This window comes from Oncorhynchus kisutch, linkage group LG10 (assembly GCF_002021735.2).
Source record: "Oncorhynchus kisutch isolate 150728-3 linkage group LG10, Okis_V2, whole genome shotgun sequence".
Taxonomy (NCBI): Eukaryota; Metazoa; Chordata; class Actinopteri; order Salmoniformes; family Salmonidae; genus Oncorhynchus; species Oncorhynchus kisutch.
This window is the reverse complement of record NC_034183.2, coordinates 18,610,916-18,637,411: the sequence shown is the minus strand read 5'-3', so window position 1 is coordinate 18,637,411 and position 26,496 is coordinate 18,610,916. Positions and strand designations below refer to the sequence as shown.

The 26,496-nt window shown below is 41.9% G+C and overlaps 1 protein-coding gene across 1 annotated transcript; it reads right to left on the bottom strand.

The window, feature by feature from the left end:
- Positions 1 to 3,728: 3,728 nt before the first annotated feature.
- On the bottom strand, positions 3,729 to 23,380 carry LOC109897471 (hepatocyte nuclear factor 6-like). The gene is made up of 3 exons (XM_031832785.1): positions 22,289 to 23,380; positions 15,990 to 16,000; positions 3,729 to 7,073 (listed from the first exon to the last, which is right to left on the bottom strand). Exons 1-3 carry the CDS (start codon positions 23,332 to 23,334, stop codon positions 6,781 to 6,783), a joined length of 1,350 nt encoding a protein of 449 aa, XP_031688645.1. The 5' UTR covers positions 23,335 to 23,380; the 3' UTR covers positions 3,729 to 6,780.
- Positions 23,381 to 26,496: the final 3,116 nt, after the last annotated feature.

The window sequence follows — 26,496 nt, the reverse complement described above, 5'->3', positions numbered from 1 at the left end:
TTGGTTTAAAAATCATATTTTTTTATTTCAGCAGTCACCTACATTGTTAAATTAGATCAATTGAATACACCTTGGGATGCATAGTAATTGAGAGAAGATTGTTTGGATTTGCAACATACTGTAGGATGTGTGTGCCCCATGTTTTGGGGTATACATTTGTGTATTTGCCCATAGAACATCACCTCATTTCAAGAGCAAAAACAAACCAAACTGAGACAGCACAGATGTTTTACAATTGTTTTATTTGTTAATTTGTTTCAAAACACGCAATTTACCCATATTATCCTTTTTAAGTTCTTATTTTCTGTAACGGTTATTACTCCGGTTTATTTTCCTTCTCGAAAGTATCCACCAAAGCTAAATAAAAAGTTATCCACAGGCTCTCCTGCTTCTGCAGTAGGAGGAGGGACAAGAGGCTCTCAGTGTGTTGGGCCTTCAACATCCTGCAGGACGCACAAGTGTGTGTGTGTGTGTGTGTGTGTGTGTGTGTGTGTGTGTGTGTGTGTGTGTGTGTGTGTGTGTGTGTGTGTGTGTGTGTGTGTGTGTGTGTGTGTGTGTGTGTGTGTGTGTGTGTGTGTGTGTGTGTGTGTGTGTGTGTGTTCTAACAACAAGGGAGGCATGTTTACATGGCCAGTGTTGGAATCACTCACAGGAAACTAGAGCAGCTTTGAGAGCTAGGCATTATCTCGGTTCAGTTGTCAGATTGTCATACCTCTGAATTCATCTTTGGTTTTTAGCAAATGCTCTCAAAGGGCAGACTCGTTTGTAATTCCATGCAGGTGAGTGAGTTTGTGTGTGTGTATGAGTATGTGTACTGTAAGTCGCCCTTGCCTTTATAGAGTGTTCCTTCCATATGGATGTCTCTGCATTGATTGATTGGGGCCTTCCTTGCCCCTGAACAGAGACTATACAGTACAACATTGTAACACATTGAACCATGTAGCAAATTGATTTAGTCTACCCACTTGGGCATGGACTCCATTTCATGTCAATGACGTTTGGGGTCTTTCTAAAAGCTGTAAAAGCACAGTCTGGTTCCCACTAGAGAGTCAGTGCTGCAGTGCCTCTCTTCTCCAGGCCCTCTCTACAGTACCCTAAGTGACTGAAGCTGCTAAACCCAAACCGGGAAGGGGGCAGATGTCATGAAATGGAAAGGGTAGGTGGGGGATAGAAGTTTGTACACTCTGACCCAGCAGCAATGATTAAGATTGGGGGGGTCAGGTGTTTGCATAGTTTTCTGTGCAAAAGCCACCAGCCAGAGCCTCATATCTCTCATGGCTGGTTTCATCAACATTAGATCAGCAGGAGACCATGTTGGACAGGGGTCAGATGGGAAATGTAGTAACAGCTGTCTTGCATTGCACAGCACTGCATTGTGGGTTGTGTAGTTTGCATTGGGTTAATAATATAGACAAGGGGTGTCAGAGTAGGAGTGTCTCGAGGTAAGGTATAACTGTTTGGTTTGAGTTGTTTGTAATGATGTGTTGTTTGTGATGAGATTGATGATATGGTGTGGGGTGGTGGGTAGTAGTGGGTAATGGGCATATTTTTGCTGTCGGCGCAATACATCTGTAAATGACCCAGAGAGCCTCTTTTCCAGATTTCTCCTCCCAGCCCCCCTGCTGGCCTGTCCTCTCTCGACCTTTTCCTTGTTTTGAAACTGATTGTCTTCTACCATCACAAAGACACTTGGTTCTGATTGATTAACAGGCACCAGAAGAGGGAGAGCACAGTGTGACTGGGGTGTTAACCGGGTCTGACTGGGGGTGTTAACCGGGTCTGACTGCAGGCAGACTGGCAACTTTACATCCCAAAGGAAGATCATGCACATATGCTGTTTGACAGTAGATGAACATTTCTGGTTGGAGGGGTCAGTTGCCAATGTACTGGTTGGTTGGTAAATGTTAGAATTTCGCTTGACAAAGATTGCAAACCAAAGAAAGATCACTTCTTCAGATAAATACAAGTGCAGGCACACATACACACACAGACTGAAGTGAAGGATGGCATACAGTACATACAGGCCTGTGGCTTAGTCCCTCTGATTAACTCCAAGGAAACAACCCGGCCTTGGAAAAGCAGGACAGCCACCAACAGGACCATGTTAGTAGCCAGGCTGAGGAATGAGATTGAATGAGATTGATTGGAGAGGAGGGGTGGAACCTCCACCAGCACACTGCCCCCTACTGTCAGGATTTATATGCATAAAAAAACATGAGGAGGGGAGAGGGTTGCAACAACACATGCACACAACCAGAGAATCCAACAGTGACAAACATTTCTAAAAACAAATGCCAAATCCCGACCCCAGCCCACCCTTTTGCTAAATACCCCCCCCCCCCCCCCCACCCACCCCCCCCCCAGTCTTTCCTTCCTCCTCTCGCACAAAATCACAGGTCATTCCTGTAGGTTTCTATACAGTTATACAATATCCATGCAGAAAAAAAATTGCACCTCCCTTTCAATAGGAGGTGCTGTTTTCAATATATTACTAACATCAGGAGCACTTGAACACACTTCAAAAGTAACTGTGAAATTGTTTTGGAGAAAAGAGAACAAAATGGCAGAAGAAAGCTTGGGATGAGTAAAAAAACATCTTCCTAAAGGTTGATTTTTCAAATGATGCTTCTTTTTTTATCCGATCCAAATCCGCTACATTTTTTTTGTCTTTAAAAATACACTCCTCAAATAGCTGAGCTAAATATCTATCTATGTGTTAAGTAGCTCTTGTAGCCCTCTCTCTCTCTTCCCTTCCTCTTCTAGCTTTCTCTCCTGTCTCTTCCTCTTTTTCCACAGAAACATTCACAATGTCTTTACTTTATGAAAACATTAAGTGCATGCCGGAGCAAAACAAACAGGAAACCTAAAAGAAAAATAAGCAAACAAATAAAAACATTGAACAGTATAAAGCTTCAAGTCACAAGTTCCAAAACTAACTATCATAGAATCATAGAATCATAGTATCATAGAATCATAGTCATTTTTATCATTAGGATGATTATTTTCAGTTAATTACATAAACTTGAAAGGTTTGAGGTATTTCAGAATTAATTGTCAACAGATGCCTACCAAGTCTTAGCTCTGGCCAGGGGGAGAGGTTGATGTGTGAGTAGAGTAGACAGGGTGGAGGCGGAGGGAGAGAGAAGTTGTGTCTGTCTATAATTGTCAATGACTGTTCAGGTGCCCCGCGCAGCATTAGTGCTTGCACCAAGTGTGGAGGGAGAATGATATACAGTGGTAAGATATTACAACTACATCCTGGCCACTGTTGACTTCTGCCAAGCCCTTTACCTCCTCCCTCTCTGTTACATAAAAATATCTCTGTTGGGAGGAGTGAAGGGACGGAGAACAGAAGAACACCAGGCTAAGAAAACAAGGGCACCCTCTGAGCCCCTCCGACAGCAACTACTATGCAGTAACAAAGTGACTTACGGAATTCAAAGTAACATATTTTCTAGAAAATGTTTTCTAGACTTTCTACATGATAAAGTGCTTTTATTCTAGTGTATCAAGATGGAAAGTCAATATGAAAGAAGATGCTGACACAGCCCCCACTCTGTGCCCCTTTCTGGCCATTTAATAACAAATTGTGTGTGTGTGTGTGTGTGTGTGTGTGTGTGTGTGTGTGTGTGTGTGTGTGTGTGTGTGTGTGTGTGTGTGTGTGTGTGTGTGTGTGTGTGTGTGTGTGTGTGTGTGTGTGTGTGTGTGTGCATGCGTGCGTGTGTGTGTGTCCAGAGCAGTCCCACCTGTGGTTGAAGAAAAAAGGCACTCAACTCTATCTGCATGGTAGCCACCTCCTCCTTTGTGGTACAATGCAGCCTGACTGCACTGTACATTTACGGTATGAGTGTGTCAGGGTGTCTGTTTGTGTGTCAGTGTGTCTGTCTGTAACAACGTTGGGGTAGAGGGGGGCTCTTTTTGGTGTGTGTCCCCCGGGTAGCATGGGACTGGCAGGCTGGAGTAATCTTTGGTATTTGTGGCGGTTTCACAAACCACTCAGCTCAGTGAGGTAGCCACATTGGTTCTCACTACAAACAAAGGTCATTTATTCAGCCACGTACATAGAGCTGAATTCTGCCCTTGCTGAACTGTGTACCACAAATCAATTTTTCTCATCGTTCGAGACTTTAAACTCACTGCTTATAGCAAAGCGAGTTTAGAGCCGTTCTATCAAACTATCAAAGTGTCTTATCTATTCTGCACAGTTAATCTAACTACATTGTTGGAAATGCTACAGTTGCATTTTAAGACCCCACCGATAACATCCATGTTCTAACTCCCCTTTAACCTGCATCCCTCCCTCCCCATACACACATACAATCAGCAAGGACATGTGGAGGTCATGTTGTGTCCCCTTTTCACAGCCCGTTTTTGGGGCTCAGATTAACAAGGTGCTGAAGTACAGACCGCAGCCCTGACATGTAACGGCATGAAGAATACACCGTCCATCTCCCTGCTTTCTCCTTGTCTTGGGAAATGTCTCTTCCTTGTCAATATTCACATATAATGCAAAAAAAACGATGTCCTTCATTGGTCTAGGTCCACACATCCCTCTTTTTTTTCTTTTAAAAAGTCCTTTAATTTGTCTTTTTTTGATTTATCAACAAGGTGCCTTACTTATGCACAACAGAGCACAGAAGTAACAAGAAAGAGAAACTTTGTGTCTATGGTACTAATTACCCGCATCATTATTATAAAGTGAAAGAGAGAAAGAGAGAAAGAGAGGGAAGAGGGGTATGGGGAAGAGGGGGTAGAGAACCAAAGATAGAATGAGAGAGAGAGAGATTTTCCTCTGTTTCAAAAATGTGTCCAGTATGTGTTGGTGGATTTGTCTTTGTTACACATATTGTGGTATCTTTGTGGTTTTGAGGTTTGGTATTGTATGCCTTAAAATCTGGTTAACTTTTCGTTTTCTAAAAAAGTAGATTCTAATTCACTTAAAAGTTGATTGTTGGTTGCTATGGTACGTACTGCCCATCATTATGAGTAGGGTACGCTGTAGCTGTGTGTGAATGCAGTACCATATTCTCTGATTATCATTAAGGCAGTTAGCATTGGCACTAGTTCTTGTAGCATTTGTGACTGTAGTGTGTGATGGCTAGCCACAGATAATAACCATTGTGTGGGAATATCCAGAGGGAAATTTGCTCTTTTCCAAATCTGCTGATCATTATTTTTGGTAACAGACGGATAATGCATCTAAACTGTGTGTAATTTGAGATGTTTCAAAACAGGAAACCTCCTCACCATTTTTGCATAAATGATGATGTGAAGCTAAATCTCTGTAGCACCTCAAATGTTTCTGGATCCATCATTACCCCTCTGTCCACTAAATGAAACTGAGACATATCTCTATATCAGCTGTATGTGTTTCTGTGTGTACCTTTCAATACCCTAGCGTGTGGGTTGTGACACAAGGCCATCTATTTGGAGTGGTAACGTATTTGGAGTGTTTGCTAAAAACCTGACTTCTATTTTCCAGGGTAGTGGGTGCTTCTTGAACCATCCCCCTCCTCCTACTTCACCAGTCCTCGATGGATGAGGAACAACAATAGGATAATGGCTCACTATTGATCTGCCTTCAGAGATCTGCGAGGGCCTGAACATGTGCCATGGCCTCTCTCTCCCCAGCCCTGGAACACACGTAAGGCCTTTCCTAGAGGACTGCTGGCTGCAGCTTACTCTTATAACCAGCAGGGGGCACTAGGGCACCTTATGTGCAGAGCAGACTGGGCAGCTGTTAGGCCATTGTGTCGCCACCTCCACTGGGTTCCATGTGCTCTTCTTACATTCTATACAGCAGCTATAATGCTGTTCGCTTGTCGCCTGCCTGGCCGTGTTGTCGCTTGGTTTCTGTATTGATCAGTGAAAAGCAGCTCCCTCCTGAACAAAGAGCATGTCCAGGCGTATCGCTCCCTCACCTCCCCGACAGACACTTCTGCTTCTCCCAAGCAATGAAAGTCTCCCTGCAGGCCTCCAACATCTGTGCAACAATATAGACCTAGGCTGCCGGGCAGATCTGAGTATCTTTATTGCCAAGCGTCTTCTGTTTCACCTTCAAGAAGGGTCAAAGCCCCGTTCCCTCTCCCTGTCTGCATCGATTCATTTTTCGATTCATTAGTTTGCCAGAGTATGATTCGAGTGGCTCGCTGAAATGGCTGGCCATTAGGGAATACCTTTGGCGAAGAAGGAGTGGATAGAGGGAGGAGAGGAAATGAGAGGTTGAGCTTTTGTTTTTTCAACGGGGTTGTGTTGTTTTTTCCAGGATGGCCTTGTGCACAGTACTGGGTAGGATCACAGGGCTGTGTGCTGTCATGTTTATTGCCGTTCTTCTGTCCTTTTTGCTTTGTGGAGAGATGAGAGATGTGAGGAGAGACTCAGAGTAGCAGACACAAAGGGGAGTGCTGGGAGGGATTCAGTACCAACTACCTGGATAGGGAGGCTGGCAGAGGCTTGATTTTGAGATTGTTTAAACAAAGCAACATATCATTGTGTCTGTAGTGTAAATGGACTGAAACCATCAACAGAAAGCTGATTCAATCGAAAAACAAATGATTGTCCTTGTGTGGACCTGACTACATGTTACCTTTACGTTTCACTTGCTTCATAACAGTCCAGTGGTGAGATGTTCAGGATCGTGGTGGTTACAGTTACGACTGACCAAGACATGGTTGCATGGCACGAATGAGGAGGCATCAACATGGTTATTGGGAACGAAGTGGGATACAGGAGGTACCACCTCCCCATCCCAATGCCACCCCGTGGCTCCCCCCGGGCATCTCAGGCCTTGGAGAAAGTGGTGGCCGAGGTGCCCGGCTGGCCGGGGCTGGTGCTGTGCTCGTCGTGCCAGCGGTCCACGCAGCGGCGCCGGGCATTCATGAAGAAGTTGCTGACAGTGTTGAGCTCCAGGCCCAGCTGCTGGGAGATGGTGATCTGCATCTCCTTGGACGGGCGCTTGTTCTCCTTGAAGATGGCGATGAGTGTGCGGCGCTGCAGGTCCGTGAAGACCAGCCGCTGCTTTTTGGGCACCATGTTGCGGTCTTTGTGATGCTCCTGCTCCTTGCGCTTGCAGGCTGTGAGGGGTGATATGGGTGGGGTTGGGGAGACAAAGGGGGAGAGAACAACATAGCATAAATGCAGTGTTACAGTTATAGTACTGCAATACTGTATGATTATGAGTACTTCAGTGATAGTAAAAAGGTGAGAAATGCAGAGGGAGAATTAAGGGAAGATGTAGGAAATGAGTCATTAGCCAGTACTTAAAGATGTAAAAACTGGTTTATACAGCAGCAAAATATATTGAGCTTGCGTATATTGCCATGTATTAAACTTGATTTAAAGCTAATCCATCCCTTGTGCCCGTTGGGAATATTCCTTCCATCCTGCAGAGTGCAGACGGAGCTAGCCTGCGGTGAGCTGCTCTGGCTGCCTGGTGGAGACACTGCTGTTAGATTCAATATTAATGCAGTTTGGGTCGCAATGGGAGACTGAGTGACTGTTGCACAATAGTAAGCGTTTGTGTGTGAGCGTACGCGTGCGTGCGTGTGAGAGAGAGAGCGAGTGAGAGAGACGAGAGCGAAACAGAGATCAGTGTGTGTGCATGTGTGTATGAGAGAAAAGGAGTGGTGGAGAGGGAGATATTGACCCACATTGCTGTAGGAATTGGGGGGTTCTCTACAGGGACTGAGGTCAGAATCCCCTCCAGCAGGTCTGCAGTCTGCTACTTCAAACAGAGCCACTGGAGCCCTATCCATTGAGCTCTGAGATGGTATTTATAACTGCCTCCAACACAAACTGGAGTGTTGAGTGTGCACTGACTTCTATGGGGAGCAATTTGAAAAGAAAACCTCTAGTAGTACTTAGAAGCACCAAATAGAAACATATACTGCTTACCATATGTACTGGAACTAGTATTAACTGTGTATAAAGGTAATATGAACAGTGAAAACATGAGGAGACAGGTTTAGATATAGTCAGTTTTGTCACCTGTTGTCGCCTCTCTTTTTTCACTCCAATCTTACTTTATTCCTTCATTCTTTCACACTCTCTCTGGTGTGTGTGTGTGTGTGTGTGTGTGTGTGTGTGTGTGTGTGTGTGTGTGTGTGTGTGTGTGTGTGTGTGTGTGTGTGTGTGTGTGTGTGTGTGTGTGTGTGTGTGTGTGTGTGTGTGTGTGTGTGTGTGTGTGTGTGTGTGTGTGTGTGTGTGTGTGTGTGTGTGTGTGTGTGTGTGTGTGTGTGTGTGTGTCTGTCTGTCTGTCTGTCTGTCTGTCTGTCTGTCTGTCTGTCTGCATGCAGCAGCAGCGTGTGTGCGTGTGTGTGTGTGTGTGTGTGTGTGTGTGTGTGTGTGTGTGTGTGTGTGTGTGTGTGTGTGTGTGTGTGTGTGTGTGTGTGTGTGTGTGTGTGTGTGTGTGTGTGTGTGTGTGTGTGTGTGTGTGTGTGCTGAAATTGCTGGAGCCAAGCTGTGGTGCTGTGTGTCTAATTACAGTGGAACAGAGCCCATTGATCAACCATTGCAGTCAAATCTGTTTACTACAGTGGCCTAACCTCCACATGAGCACAACTATCATATTTGTATTTCATATCAAGACTACTCCAGACCTCTCCTAAGCACAATCATACACTATACACTGTGTCTGCTCTATAGACAGACTGGTGGTGGTGATGATGATGATGATGATGATGATGATGATAGTTTCATATGGTCTATAGTGGATATATATATCATTGTTGTAGTTTTCTTGGGCAACAGATGATGACAGATGCAATATCCTAGTTATGTGTGTATTGTATGATTATTAACACAGCTATCCAGTCGTATCCCTCTCTCCATCCATCCCCTTCATCCCATTATGTTTGAGTTGTTCACAGAGCTCTGTGGGAGACTTTTGACCCTGTTGTTTTATCGTCTCTTAGTCAGTAGGTGTCACTCGAGCTGTGCCCTGGCCGTACGGGGCGCCATACTGGGCTGTCTTGCTACAGGCGCTGGATTTAGTAGGCAAATCAATAGTGATCGATCGGTGAGGAAGGGGGCCCTGATTACTGAATCACGCTGTAGAAAAGAAGAAAATCGATCATTGCAGCTTTTAGAGCTACAGAAGACACAGAGCACAGAGACTGACATAAACTCACATAAACTCATGCACGAAACACAACCCATATTGGACTGAAAATACAAATGTATTTGGCTTTTATTTCCTGCTTTCACGATGGCCTACTCTGCCCAGACTACAACCCCACACCATGGCAATTATTATACCGTTCGCTACTTCAAACTGTGGCATCAGTGGAAACCTTATAAATTGATAGACATGATTTATTTATTTTCAATATCTTTCAGTCACAAACCTGAGAATTGCATTGGATATTATAGCCTACGGTTTGGCATGTGTATAAGGTTAGGGGAACGTTGTTTTATATAAGCAACTCATTTACAAACATTACAGAGTATACACTACTCAATGAATCATCATCATTACCAATCAATACATTTGGGTCGGTGTAGGGTTTACCATAATATAGTCCAATGGCTGTTGGATTTTGTCATGGTCACTCAAAACAATCTCACAATGCACGGGCAGATCATGACTTCAACACATTTGTATTGAACCTAAATCTAAAACGGGAGTCAATATAAAGTTTTAAGTTATTTTATAACTTTCTCTTTCTCTGGTCGTTAATATTCGTAGCATTGCAACGCACCAAAAAAAGGTTACGAGAAAGGCCCTGGGCGTTCAATATCGGTCGATAGATTCGTGAGTAATTCGTGTGTGAAATTCAGTTCGTCCAATTAATTATGCCTCGGAGGGAGAATGGGAAGGAAAAAGATTCATGAGTTTCGAGAGATGCTTCTCGAATTGGTCAGTTGTAGGTTTTATTTGCTCAAATTTTGTGGGAGCAATGGTCCTCATAAACCGTTAGCACCAGTTCATTTCACTCATAAAGGAGACTAGCCTACCAAGCCTGTTATTCCAAGGACTTCGCTTCAACAGTCAGTCCCTGCCTGGGTTATCCAAATGCCACTCTTTTGTCAATTTTGTGCTGCGGTTATATTTGTTCGAGAAAAACAACACCTACGATGTCAAAATAAAATATATGTTTATCTCTAGACATTGAAATCATACTGGATCTATGTAATGCACGTAACGTTGTGATGTGTTTTGGTTATTAGCACTGCAGAATGAATAGCCCATAGGTCTTTGATCAGCTAGTCCAAAATGTTACTAATGTCTAATAGCCATGGCTACATATTTAATGACAACACTCCTAAATGTAAAACACAGATTCATGTAGGCGTACTGTTAAAGTGTAGCCTATTGGTTGATCTAGCCATGGACCACTGTTTTAATGAATCTCCCAGTATTTGTTTTTACTGGCTACGGTTGAACATGTTTATGCACACGATAAAGTCAACTTCAACTTCTGCTTCCATTGCCATTACAGAAAAGAACCACAGGCACTTCTCTCTCTACCTTATAGGCTCTGCCAGTTGGCATGTATCAGTGTGTTATCTAAAACTCAATTATTTCTCCCTGCAGGATTCTAGATGCCACAGGATGCACCTTTTCTCCAGACCTTGGGTAGTGCTGTAAAATGGGGCGTACAGTATTTTAAATCCATGGATTTTGTTTTGACTTGTGTTGCACAAATATTGGTAGGCTATTTATCGACTGGGCTGCACTTTAAACGCTAGTTTGTACAGTATTTATTCCATTCAGACCGCAGGGCAGTGCCAAGGTTTCCCAATGCAAACTTACAACTCAATACTCCTTAATGTAATGAGGCAGAGTTGGTACTAATATACTGATAACTTGATACAATTTGTTTGTTTACCTTGCACACTGCTCCGCTGCAAGGCATTCCCCCACAGCTTCAATAACACTCACTCAGGACCACTTTGAAAGTCAACCTGCTCAAATCTCTTGTTGGGAAGAAGAATGGTTCTAACTGCAGTTCAGAATAAATTCACTGGAAGCCTACATTTTCATTTGACTTAAGCTTTTTTGTTATTTTTTGAAGAGATACTTTATATTTTACCAGTCATTAGGCTTCCATTATATCTGAGATCATCAAAGAGATTTCTCTGTGTGCAAAATTCACCAATCAAATGTTGTCATTAGATGTTTGTTCTTTAATAAAAGTGAAGCGAGTACCTTCTTAATCACCTTTAGATAAATACCCTGTATTTACCTATGCAGGTCGAGAACCTGATATGATGTAATATCAAAATAATACCATAATGACTATATAGTCAGCTCATTGTGTGAGCTGACAGCTGCTAAATGCCATTAGAAACAGTGCTCAAATGCTCAGATTATCGATGGAAACATGAATTTATACTTACAAGTAATGTTTAACTGAAGTCAACTGTGACAAAATGCGTGACTTGGAAAATGTTGTAGACCTCATGCTTAAATGTATTGACATGGCATATCATACTTAATTGGCAACAAATGTCAGTGAAAGTTGCAAAATGAAATATGGTGGCATTGCTAAGTAAACAGTCAGGCTGCTGAGGAAATTTAGGAGTGCCCATCTAAAGATTAGTGATATAAATTCAACTTTTGTTTTATGATTAAACATATTTATAATTTAGTGACACCTCGCTACTTTATATAATGTACTCTGTCATTTTGGTGTTTCCCTGATTAAGAAAGGCAATAGCCGACAGATAATTTTGGTCTGAGAAGTTCATGTAAAACAGCACTACAGGTCCAGTGCAACATGTTTGTAAGAGTGGGGTAACGTTAACATTGACTAACTTCGCTGAGATCGACTCGATCTATTATTTACATAATAATAACTATCATCTTTTTTACATCAAGAGGTCTGCGGTGCCTGTGAGAGCAAACCCACAATAACAACAGGTGTATCTCTCAGTTGGACGCATTTGTTGAATGTAGGCCCACCACATCATCAGTAAATACATCGTTTGATAACAATAGGCCCATGGGATACGTGGTAAATCAATTGTGAATGTATTTAATATATGGCCTGATCATAATACAAATTTGCTTAATTGTGTCTCATTGAATTATTATACTTGAGTTACTAATCCCCAATTTCGGTAAAAGCCTGCCCACGCATACTTCCAGATTCAAAATGGTATTTAAATAAATATGTGAGCGTGTGAAAACTGCCTCTGCAGCCTGGCTAGAGGTGTGTGCTCTATCGGATTTGAAGTGAGGGGGAGGGGGGTATGGTGGGGGAATCGATAACTAACCGCACCGTGCAGCCAACCGTTCTGCCTGGGATCGATGGCTTGAATGGGGCTGATCTGAAATTGGGTGCGGTGCGACTCTCTCCCGCTGAGGCCGGGCTACTGCAGGCGAGAAACAGTCACTATGTCAACCATGGACTCTTATTCATAATTACTTACTATTAATAGCTGGCTTCTAACAAGTCATTGGGTCAATGTCTGAGGTGGACATACAAGATGCACACCGTCATCAGCTACGACTGACTCATTTTAAATCGTTATTATGGGCTGTTAGTTTTAGTTACCAGAAATAGAGATTATTAAAGCATAACTTCATCGGCCTCCATGATTTAATTGCAGACATATTATGTTGATATTGTGAAGGTAGGCAGTCTTTTTTTGTGTGATCGTATTTCTGCCAATGTTTTGCATAAAGCCTATTCTATTGTTAAGTTGTTTTAAAGCAACAAGTTTAGCATCATCAAACGATATTGGTCTACAATGAAAAACTGCAATACCCCGTACCAGAGCCTTTATTGAGGATTGTTGTATTACCTTTTGAAATAACATGAAGAATTCGCCTATATGTAAAGACAAATAAAAAAGGCTGAGTAATTGAATTGGCATTATGGATGACTGGCCACAACAGATCACAGATTCGTGAATATGTTTTTTGAGTGACCTTTGTGGCCAGCAATATCACTGTGCAGACAGAAGGCTATTGTCAACATTGTGAGGGGCTCCTGTTAAAATGCATAGCGCAACTGTGATGTTTGTTTCTTTAAGCATAGCCTACTGTTCTTGGCATGTTCAGAACTGGTTAATTTGCTCTCTGGCACCATAAAACATATGGCCTCTAGTCCTGACTCTATTTACCAAGTGAAACCTTAAGTTTAAAAACTTTTCGTCACACATTTGGTGTTTTTCTTCTTTTCGGTGATTTATGGGACGGCCCAAAAATGTTATCAGTGAAGCAGCCTGCAAATCGTCTCAAAGGTCGATCTTGATGAATGTAATTCTGACGTTGTCAGCTGAAAAGAAAGTGCAGATGAGTACTTGTATAAAAAATGTTATTCAATCAACGAGGCAGCTCAAATGTCTGGAAATATGGCTAAATATTAGGAAATAAAACCATAATCAAAGTATAATCAAATAATAAATCAAATAATAATGATAATAATACTACTAATAATAATAATACATGTAATAACCAAGTCAGAGGAAATGAAATGAATCCAATGTTTTATCCAATAAATAACTAGTTTTATCGAACAAAAGTGCAGCATGTAAAAAGGGTTGGGCTTGAAGTTTGTCATAGTTTCTTTGGGTGCGTGTTGGGTTAATGCAATTGTCCCACACACACACACACACACACACACACACACACACACACACACACACACACACACACACACACACACACACAAAACACAAACACACACAAAGATTAAATGTGTTGATTTTGATATTGAATCAATAAATGTGATATGAATATGTGATGTAATGATGTATTTGTATATCTTCTTGAAGCTACAACATGTTTAATCTTTAGCCAATAGTGGATATAGGGGGGTCTAAAGATGCCCTCTCAGAATGGGCCTTAGGCCTTTAAACATAGGCCGAAAAATGATGGCCTGGCTGAATGCCTTGGCTGAATAGATATTCAAACTTAAATTAAAATTCTTATGTTAGAAACCACTCCGTGTGTTTAAATAGCATGTAATATAACATTGATTAATTAATTAATTGATTTCACGGTCGTTTTGTTTCTTTGTTGATTTGTGTGTGTTTGCCCAACTGGAGTTTCGGGTTGCATCTGTGGGTACGGCGTGGGGTGTGTCGTGTGGATGACTGCGGTTTTACTGTGTGATCGACCCTGGTTGCATGTGGTGTATTTGAGCGCATGCAGGCTCGGCTCTCAGGGTAGGATTAACTGTCTATTCAATAATATTTCTGTAATGTAAAATATTTTTTAAATTCCAAATGATTGTAAGTTTTTCAGTTTTCAATGTAAGAGTCAGGCTGGGATGCTCTTCGGAATTACTTGTCTTCTATTCAACTGTGAGTTAAATGAAAGTTTCAGTGTTGGAAAATATTTAGCTGATGTGAAATAAAGAGTGGTAAAATCCGAGATAGTCTCCAATCCTTTTTTTGGAACTATTACCACTGTAAAATGTAGGCAAACGGTGTGTTATTGTGTGCAAATAATCAACATGCAACATGTGAAATTTGTGGCCCAACTTTAAGGCCCTCGACTACTTATTTATCTATTTGATGTCACCTTTAAAAACCATGATCCTCTTTTGACAATAATCTATGAAGCCAATGCTGCATGCAGGAGATTGTTGGCACGCGGTGCCCGAACACGTTTTATGTTATTATGGGCCTATAATGAGACCCGTTTCTGAGGTCATTTTTAGTCACAGTTTAAAAAACGTTTTTTACTGCCTTAGAATGTGTTTAGACTTATAGTCTACAACCGAACCTGCACGCAAGCATGGTTGTGTTTATCAAATCACGAACTACGATTATGAATTCAGTGTATGCCTATGGATGAGGCTGTTGTCATTGCATGTTGCCATTCAATTATCACTGCCAGCTAATTAGTTGACTATTGGCTAATGCTACTATTAGCCTATTCGTTCAAGGCCTAAATGGGGCTGTGTGCCTTTTCTCTCTTTAAGAATTGGGTGGACAATGTGTACTTTGTTCTTCGAACGTTGCATTATTTGCCTTAGATCGGGCATTAAACAAGCCGTTATCGGACATTGAATAAGCGATGACCTGTCGGGACGTCAGATAAGCGGCCACTTCTAACCGGAGAGACAGTCGGCATTTCAACACCACTGCTCAGAGATTTACAACCGGTTACGCAGGGCGCACGGGAAGTGCTGTATTGCAGGGTTTCCCAAACTCGGTCCTAGTGTTTTGTTTGTATTTTTTTGCCCTAGCACTACACAGCTGATTCAAATAACCAAGGCTTGATGATGTGTGTGTGTGTGTGTGTGTGTGTGTGTGCGTGCGTGTGTGTGGAGGAGGGGGGGGGGGGGCAGTTAGGCTTCAAACAACCAAGTAACGCTTATAAGTTGGCTAGGGATAATGTGGTCTCGTATACTCTGATTCCACGCCACCAAAATATTTATGGAAATCGACCCAATACAAGATGCCTTTGTTTTTACGGTGCCAAATATGACAATATAAGCTTAGGCTTATTGACATTGATTTTGCATTTCATGTGTCTAATAATACATATAATGTAAACAAAATCATTCTTATATTATCTGGCAGGGAAATGTTGCTGTGATTTTACAACAATGATCCTATAGGATGGCTTCAGAAAATGGCTTCCTTTACTGTTTGATATTTGAAATCAGTGACGCAATGCCATTTAACCCTTTGATGCTAACCTCATGCGCACAGTTCATTCTCCTAGCAATTTGATTTAAAGGTCATTCTCTCCTATTGATCCGGTTTGGAGAGTGGGCGACAGAAAAGCGTAGGAATTGATCATCTAAAATAGAATAGACGGTATTCTAGACTGTAAGCCTATTGATGCAAACGGGTTAGAACTATGTGCTGCATTTATAATTACAATGCCCCCGTGTGTATTATCTCTCTTTTGTGTGTGCATATGTGATGAAAATATGGAAAAGAGACAGTGAGGTTCTGAGGTTATACTAAAGGCTACTACTGTACAGTGTGAGTGGAGCGACTGCCCACATTGGCTTGTGTAAGTGACGGAACAGTCTTCTGTTATTGATCCCTTTACCTAATGGAGACATTGTCATTTTCACCGTAGGTCTGTCTGGCCAAAGGCCTATTGGTTATACTGTGTTGACGGGACGAAATTAGGCTAATGTAACTTTAGGCTACTCCCTTATCTACAGCATAGGTTAACTGCTTCGCAATTTTAGAGAAATATCAACATAACATAGCGGAATAGTTTTTACAGCATATGCTGTAGCTGCATCGTGCCAATGAAAGCATGCGTGTATTATTCATTCCGTTGTATGTTGTGAAGGGTGAGCTGTTAATGGGGGAAATGGTATTGCACAGGAGAGGAGGGGGAAGGGGGAGTATGCCTGCATGTCACTGCTCCAGCGATGGAAAGGAGAGACCCGGGAATGGAAATCGATACAGAATCAGATCGGACTTAACATTGTATGGTGCACTCTATATCCTGATCACATACGCACATGCAGGCACGCTACACTGTAAAAATTGGAAGATGTATGTGAGTGCTCAATTCGTCTCCTCGAAGGCAGAAAAACACAGAACATATCATTATTCGTCATCTGGCTGCCTTGACAAACATTTGGAATGGATTTGAAGAATGTGAATATAGCTTTTCATTATTGTACGGGAGAAAATGGCTGCGTACTGGCCATTGTCCACAACAGCCACAGGATTTCACTGTGTGTGGTGTGTACGCGAGCGCGCGTGTGTGAATCCCAGTATTTACAACACACATTGCTGTGCTTAACGAAGAGCGTCTGTGAAACCGCAGCTGCATGATTTTCTCCCGTTGTCTTCCCCATGCTTATCAATTATTAAAGTCCGCATCGATCATTTCGCAGGCCTGCATCAACACGTCTCTTTATGAAAAAGCCTGTTTTCGATTATCCTAAATCAATCACTTCTAAAGGTTCTATGCAATCAAAAAGAGGAACCGGATTTCCTGGGAAGATTATTAACAACAATCTGGCTTCACAGCGTTTGATTAATTTTATGCTCAGTCTCTTTTGTTGAAACCTTTAGTTTTGTTGTGCACCATATGAACATGTGTATTTTGGAGGCGAATATCCCGGGAAAGCGTTTTCCAGATTTGATTGAATATGGACCTTATTCTTTGGACTTTGTGTCTTAACAGAGCCTACAACAAGATGGTGAGACGGATCTGATTGTGAAATTGTGTAATATTATTGATCACGTGTTGACTGGTGTTGGGTAAAGGATTTATGCTAGACGCAGGCTAGCCTATGAACAATATATATATATATATATATATATATATATATGTATATATATATTATTTATTTAATTTGACTCATCTGGCACACTAGCCTACCTCCATAGCATATCTCAACCATGTTGTACAGCCCCTTATTAAAGCCATAATACATGGCCTCAAACACAGGCCAACAGCGCCATTCATATAAAGATTTCAGCACCAAAGACAGCGGTGATCCCAATTGAAAATGGTTTTGTTAGGTGGGGGTAAACATTTATGTAGCCTGCACTTGGAGGTGGATAGAAATGCTAGTGCTGTGTGGAGCAGGCTGGGTTGGTCGTTGCTTAGGTACAGTGATGACATTTGGATTATGTCCCAGACAGGCAGCGTTATGTCGGGAATATGGAGTCTGCATACATGTGGCTTACTTGTGCATATAAACTGTTGGATGATAGATTAATAAAAGACTCCTTTCACTTATATTAGTTTATCATGAATATCCTAGCAATCCCCCCAAAATCTTGCTCCATAGTAATAGTATGGGGACAGCAGACAGGTTGACCGCCAATGATATGATTGGCATGTAGACTAGGCCTAGTCTGTGATGAAGTTTGTTATTGAGTTTTTCTCTCCCTATCCATGATTTGCGTGTATTTTCATTGAATAGCCTATTACTAGAACAGAGCATAAACTCAAAATCGACATTTTACAAACGATAAAATGTTGATATCCCCCCTTTATATGTTTGGATAAATGAGATTGATTCTCTTGCGTAATATTTCATTGCGTCGTACTTTCCACATGGGAGGTTTGGCAGGATCGTAGTTGTCTCTCTGTTGTCTTCCTCATGGCTCCCGAGTGATTCTGGAACAATGCGTTGGTGGATACATGTTTACACAGATCCAAGCTGATTATGTAACCCAAATGGCGTTTTGAGGGCAGGTTTTCCATCCAGTCTACATGTAACATGATTACAACAGAGAGAAAGAAAAATGTGTGGAATGGGGGCTTTTCCCAGTCTCTCATCCCCTTTCCCAGCTCCTGCCTAAATCTCCCAGCCATCCCCCAACGCTCTGGGAGAGTCCAATGGGAGAGAGTGCTGAGGCGGAATAATTGATAGATGCACTGGCTATCCTTATCGATCACTGCTTTATTGACCCGACCAAATACATTGAGATGGAGTGTGGAATTCAACACAGCTGCAAAGACGAATTGTTTTCATCGTTTATGCAATCTATGCATTTCAGCCCTCACTTTGCCGTGTCTTTTTCAACACAATCAAAGGTGTTGTCTACTCCATAGCTACAGTATGTATATGTGCGCTTCCTTGTTTAATTGGCTTCAACATTCGAACAGCTGCAGGCTGTGAGCTTTTTGGAGATAATGATTTGTCCTAAAAGGCACTAGTTGACCTAAATTGTAGGCCATATCAGGTTTGTATCTTCTCTGAGATTCACCTTGCCCTCCTCACGCGGACAATACTACACATCATTCCAATTATGAACCATGCGTTTTAGGGTATGCGCTTAAAGGGCACGCAGCCTATCTTTGTCATGACAGAACCCCCCCTCAATTGACTACATCGTATTTTTAATTTTATGGGGAGGATTGTCATGTGAGTGTGCAGCCACTGGCGTTTTCACATTAGCTAAGCAAGGCAACGGCATTGATTTGTGTGACTGTGATGAATTTGGAATAGTAATTTGAATGTATTGATTGATGTGGCCGACCGAGTAGGCCTATCGCCAGCATCCCTTTTAGAATCACAACCACCAACTCCCACTACGCATGCGCACAGTGCATAATGGTGAATTTAAATGCAATAAGTAAAATGTAGCACCCACCATTTCCATACCACAGTCATTTGTCATTTTGCCCAACTCCATGTTGCTAGAGAGCAACTGACAACAGAACAAGGTAGCTCACAGGACAACAGACAGCACGTCAAGGCCAGGTGACACCCTCCTGGAACAGCGTTCGCTCTCAAAGAGTGCAGCTATTAAACAATCATAGCCATAATTATGACCATAATAACAATAACCATAACAATTACGATAATATCTCTACTATAATGATTGATACTTGTTAATAATGTATGATACTTGCACTATACCGATTAAAATAGCCTATTGAAGTATGAAGAATGTCTATGTAGCCTATATCATCCTCAAATATCCGAAGTCAACCTTAATGCGTTCAGGCAAATACCCATGGGGGAACAAATGGAGCATAGGTGAATCAATTCTAAAAATAATGCATACGAACGGACATGCATGCTGCACATATACACCCTATGCATGCAGAAACACAAGTATGGAAAGTTCTGTGCCATAGTTCTAGTATAGTGCATGCAGTTCACAATCAACCATGTCTCAGAGCATTTCGTATTATTCTGTATGTAAATCCGAAACACTCCATTTAGTATGATATGTTACGTTTTGCATGGTATGTATTAGTTTGTGGATGTCCATCAACCATTTAGTATGATATGTTACAAATTACAATTCATATTATATGTTACGAATTTGCTAAACGTGTTATATGTTACGAATTTGTAAAACGTGCAATATGTTACGAATTTGAAAAATGTATGAATTTTCTAAACATGTGATATGTTATGAATTCTAGCTAGGTGGCTAACGTTAGCTAGGTACCAACTGTTAGCTAGGCTAGGGGTTAGGGATAAGGTTAGGGTTAAGTTTAGGAGTTAAGTTAAAGAGTTAACGTTAGGGTTAGGGGCAGGGTTAGCTAAAAGGGTTAAGGTTAGGGGAAGGGTTAGCTAACATGCTAAGTAGTTGCAAAAGTAGCTAAAAAGTAGTAAGTAGTTGAAAAGTGGCTAATTAGCTAAAGTTGTCTGTAATAAGATCCAGACTTGCAACCTATGAGTTGCTAGAAGTTTGCGTTATGAGCCTACCCGTTCACCAGACCAATCACGCTACTTTGTTTCTGCCTTATGTAAACATCTTCCTTATGTAATCATGTAACAAATCATACTAAATGGAGTGTCACGGATTTATGTACAAAATAAAACGAAATGCTCTGAGACTAGGTTGCGACTATATAAAAACCCCACTGCCCAATTAGGTTTAATTAGGTTTAGCAATGGCACTTAAAGAGACAATTGTGGAGTGTTTAAATCTTTATATACCAAAATGCCGCTAAATGTGCAAAGTAACCATTTATATTCCATGAAGTGCTTTTCAATAGGGCATTGACTGGAACTAAAATATGCCACTATATCTGCTTAATTGAACTGTCCACTGAAATACGACACACAGAAGTACTGATTGACGTTTTGAAGCGCATGCATGTCCTAACGGAGTGCTTTGCAGAAACATCAAAGTGGCGCTCACTTCCAACTCTTCTGATTCTATAGCTTTCCACCCTTAATTAATCCTCTTTAATTAGCTCCTAAGCTTTATAGCTTGTAAAATAACACTATTCACAGTTTTCACGGTAGAGGCTTGGAGTACAATACTGGGCAATGTTTCAAACTGTTCAAACTGTTATCTCTCACTGGCAAAGTGGGTGGATAAATGATCCAATGAACGAATAAATAAATATGAATAAATTGTTGCAACTTTTGAATTCAAAGTGAAATATAAAAGTAATGGATAAATAGACAAGTTCAATCGCAGGCCTATTTCAAATTATTTATATGAACATCCCCTCTCAAAAATATCTGTCTCGAAGTTGAGTGATTAGCAATATGTGACAGTTACATGGTATATGTCTGTTGAATTTCCAAAATGAAGTATGATTATTTTGTGGTTTTTAATTGTTATTAAATTAATTTCCTTATGCTTTTTTGCCTTGCCATCCTTAAGCAGGCTAGTGTAGGCCTTAATCGTTTGTAATTCTATATACTAGGATTGAATAGACCTTTGTAAAAACAAACGTTTGACTATAGGCCTATGTATGTTTATTGCCAGCATAGACTACAACACAATGTTCAACCTGGGTTGTAGTGTTTTTGTCCGGTGTAGCTCAGTTGGTAGAGCAAGGCGCATGCCATGCCAGGTTTGTGGGTTTGATTCCCACGGGGGACCCACTACTGTAAGTCGCTTTGGATAAAAGCGTCTGCTAAATATAATTGTTGGTATGTTGTAGATTCAAGAAAAGTCCCCTTTGACCACAAATCATTCTTAAATTAGGCCTATTTCACCTCCACTCCGTTCTTATTTTACTTTTATTTACACATAATTACACTAGTTCACCATAAACTCGCTATTCGACCTGTATGACTTTATAATTGATTTTTAAATACTTGAGAAATAAAGTATAGCCTAAACAGAATGTAAAAAAAAAAATCAGAGACAGAGGCATCTGTTTCTTGAGCTGTCTTTCAGATCCAAATGGATCATTTATTAGTGGCTACTTTAAAAAGGGACGCCGGGACCCGAAGTATCGATTCGCGGGAGGTCACGCTCCCCTGACTCTCTGCTCCGCTGCTAGGCACCTCAGACGCGCCTTGTTTACGCCTCCCGGAGTCGACAGGGGAAGGGAAGGCCCACGAGAATTCCAGGTCCATTTGAACACATAAATATAATTAGCGCGAGGCTTGTGGAACGACTCCACACCAGAAGAAGAGTGAATATGTGAAACTTGACAAAGGGTCATCAATCCAAATGATACAGTTACAGAGATGCACAATCAATTTGATTCAAGCCATTCCCTGTTTGATTTCATTTTGTCTGTGGTCGAAACACCTCGTGAGTTTGTGTGTGTGTGTGTGTGTATGTGGTCCCCATTACGCCCGTGCGTAAAATTGATTACAACTATAGGCCTACTATAACGTTGCCAGCAAATTAGCGCATGACTATTCAAAAACTTGAAACAAGTTGATTTATCTTTTTCAGGTTTAAACCTAATTAGGATATCACCAGCAGAGTAGACTACCACAGCACAGCCTAGCTTGTTTACTCTTTCTACTTTATTATCTGAGCATGAAGCAGTCAATCCAATCTGGATTTACTTATCTTTTCTAACAACCAATTCAACATGATTATTTAACAACCATCGTTAACTCCTCCAAGAATCCACACTAACTTGTTTAAGTGATAATCTGTTTGAGTAGCAATTGATAGTCTCGCTACATTGACTTCTAATTGATCCCTTCACATTAGCCCCATTTCTCCTCACTCACCTGCTAGTCTGAGCGCCGACATTCTCTGGAACTCGGGTTCCTGCAGCCACTTCCACATCCTCCGGAAGGTTTCACGGCCAGACTTGAGTTTAGTCCAGGGTTTAGGGTTCCTCAGCAGGTCAGACAGGGTTCCCTGGGACCGACACAAGATCCGCTGTGCGAAGATGGCCTGGGGAATGCTGTAGCGCTTGAGCTCCGCCGTTATTCGCTGTGCCACCTCCTTGGTGTTTATTTCTTCCACCTGCCCCGAACCACCTCCCTGCCCGCCCCCCGCCGTCTGCCTCTCCCGATCAGAGAGCATGGACCCGTTAGCCTGAGAGTGCGGATGGCTGTGATGGGGCATAACGTTCAGGGATGACATGATCCCGGGCCCGTGCCCCCCCAATCCCCGGCTCAGGTGGTCCTCGCTCCGGGACAGCATCGCTGCGTGAGACTCGAAGCCTCCGGACGAGAGCATTTTGTCGTTGGAGAGGTGGGCGCCAGGACCATAAGCGCAAAGAGTCTGCTGAGAGTTGTGCAAAGACCCGAGGCCGTTGGAGAGAGGGGACAGCGACTGGCACATGCCGGACATGTCTTTAGGGTAGTGGCCATAGAGATTGCCCATCGAGGCAAGGCTCCTGTCGTCCCGCATCAGGGTGAAACTGCCACTGACGTTGCCGGCGCCGAGTCGCTGGTGCGCCGGGTGGTGGTGGGCGTGCGGGTGGGGATGGTGGTGAAATTTATCCGAGACGGTGGATATGGGAGGCAGGTGCTGCAGCGGCGTCAGCGTAGTGTAAGTGCTACTCATGGTCATCCCGGAGTCGCAGGACATGGTCATTGCGGGGTGCAAGGGACCGGACAATGCATGGTCTGTGCGATACTCCCCAGATCCATCTAATATTGAGGCCATACTGGACACCATGGCTGAACGTCCGTGTGACACCAAGTTCCGATGCGACGCCAAGGACTGCCGTGCGTGGTGCGGAGAGTTCATTAAGTCACCCGTTTGATGAGAGTGAGATACGCCGTGCAGATTTCCAATGTTTTCCATTGTAAGTTCCATCGTTGAAATAATCTTTATTTCCACCTCTCTCTCTCCTCTCTCGCGCGCTCCCTCTCCACCGTCTCACACACTCCTTTCCAATAAATTGTGAACGATTTCAAAGCCAATCCATTGATTGTACTAGCCTCTCTTCAGTCAATACAGCATGATTTAAAGCGATCAGTTGCCCGCGACAGAGCTGTGCCACAAACCGCTGCTCACGCTTCTGATAGGTGTCTGTCCTTGCTTGTAGCCTATTTTATTCGCTGTAGAGCACCACCACTATAGAAAGCGAAGGCTGTGATTCCAGCGTCTATGATGACGTGCCCGCGCGTATGTTAAGACGTGACTGTGCCTGTGTATGTGTGCGCCCACTGTTCCAGCGTTAGCACTCAGTCTGAGGCTATCTGACGTCACCAGCTCTCTGTCAGACAGATGTTTGCTCATGTTGTAAACTGAACCTCGAATTTCTCAAAAAGATTACATGAGACATTTAAAGAGATACGAGACAGACACGTATCTTGAGCAAAACTGCAAGTCATCGCCATGCAACATTTACCTTGAGATATTGGGGAGTCCTGCCTGGATAAGAAACTTGCGCCTTTGGTTTTTCCTGATAAAGCCGCTTAACTTGGCGCCAGGACATGTGATTTCTTAATGGTTAAATATTAATTGACATGCTTAACATCATGCTAATGCCATAAATAAAACGCTCTGTTATTTTAAACAATTTATTAAAATGCACTCACTTAAAGATACAGGCTATGGTATACACCTTGGAGTTTCAGTCAGGAGAGGACGCACACATAGTTTATTTCCGGATAAGATATGCTGATTGATTTTCAGAATGCAATTTAGGAAAATGTCATAGAAAAATGCTATGCATTTTATTGTGTGAAAGACATATGATAAGCCTATTTGCTTCTGTTTTTAGGTCTACATCACGAGGCCCAATGTCTATGCACTATATTACTTTTTCCTATTTTCACTGATCGTATCTTTTTTTTCAAGGGTCAAGAAGGAAAACGGCTAATTCTAGGCTAGTCACTGTGTGCTATATGTATACAGTGCCTCCTTTGGGTATATCATATAATGTACAGCAAATAGGGTAGACCTGTTCGCATGAACGAATAAATCCAAATGGTTTAGGAAAAAGCAAACTATATTTTAATTTGTCTTAAAATGTACCCAATATTTGAGCCAACTATAAAAGCCATTAATGTATTGGCTATATGTGTTTCTGCTGTATGCGCTGTGAATGCAGTTGATGGACGTTAAAGGCATAGGCTATACGGGGCCTCACCTATATTCTCCTTTTCAGTCTAATTTTCCTTCACAATTTCCCAACTTCTGACTTGTTATGACCCGTGTTAAAACTCGCTGCCTGCTGACGTCAATCCAGGTCAGCAATCCTAATTCATCAGTGTCAATGGATGTATAGATCAGTGGGCGATTCATCGATACTGCAGCAGTAAAATATACAGAAGCCATAGGTGCTTCATTTGATCACGAGAAACCTCAGATATATGGGGTTGTGGAAAAAGCTTTTTGGGTAGGTCCAAACCATGCGGAGATTTAACTCGTAGTTGCATTTCAGTTTGGAATTTAGCCTGTCAGGTGGTTACCTCAAAATATGTACAATCATTTATTATGTGGCCTATTTGTATTGTTTTTATTAGCCTGGTTTGTACAGTATGTATTAAAGAGCATCAGTTTCAAAATACTATTTTGCATACGTAAATGTGTGTGGAGTCTATTCTACTTGTATATATATATATATGCCTTTCATGTACAAACCTGTATAGGCTTATATTTATAATATGTTAAGTAATATAGTATTGGACCTATTTTACATTGTATTTGCACCACAAAACGAAGGCCCAGTAGCTTATCTAACTAAGTTAATGTTGCAATCAAGACATGGGTCTGTCCTAGGTCTTCAATAGCCCATAACCGAGGAAACCATCGATGACAGCATTATTATCTCTCTGCACACACACCACGTGAAAATACGTGTAATAGGCTTTATGACATGAAAGCATGTGGGTTAAAACACGGAAAATCGCCATAAAATTAAGAGTTCCGTTTATGTGACCCGCAATGTCTTGGGACAAGCCTATGTTTGTTGATCGCTTCTTGCTACTTACTGTTCCAATTCCAATTTCCATTTTAATTAGATTTAAAAGCAGCAGAAAGTGCCCACTTGGAATATGGTCCTCATTTCAGATGTACATTTAGTCATTTTGCAGACGCTCTTATCCAGTGTGACTTACCGGAGATATTAGGGTTAATTGTCTCGCTCAAGGGCACATCGACAGATTTTTCACATAGTCGGCTTGAGGATTCGAGCCAACGACTTTTAGGTTACTGGTCCAAAGCTCTTACGCTCTTATTAAGCCTATGCTCATTGAGTGAATAAGGATGTGATATATTTGCATACACTACAGAATTTACTCAGAATTGATTTTGTGACAACTTAATTAAGGCTAAGTCTACCCAAGTTAGGCTGCATTCCAATTGTGAAAAGGTGCTATGTAGGCCTAGGTATCTAACCCCATTTTATGGGTCCCCTGATTGTAAAATGGTGCCTTGTTGTTAGCCAATGGAGGATGGTACTGGTGGCATCAGGGAAACAACAGTGTCCGCCCGGGTTAATGCCCCTCTATTGATCCCGGAGACCACTGCTATCCAAAATGAATTACTCTACCCAGCAGCGAATCTGTCATCTCCGCGCAGCGAACCTATTGGTCAGCTCTGTGATGGATGTTAACTTTCATCCTTCTTCGCTGCTAATTCACACGGGTTTACCACACAGAAAAAGGGCTGTTAAAAGTTTGTATAGTGCCACTTTGTGAACGGTGCAGAAGGTTGCATACAGCAGAAGGTTCCTTGGTAGGCTATAGTCCTACCTGTTACCGACATACACACTAGCCCTTTATTGTTTGTTTATAACGTCTCGTTTCAAATCGATGTTAAACTTTGTTGTTGTTGTAGTTTGACTTTCAAAAACTGTTGGAAACACGGTGCACTGGCCATCAATAGTAGCTTATTGAGCGTTGTAATATAATCGAAGTGATCTACTGGACACACACACACACATTCTTAAAAATAAATATATTAGCCTAGAGCTGTTTTTTTATTGAATTTCACTGGTAGGCCTACTACTGTTTTCGAATGTCCAAA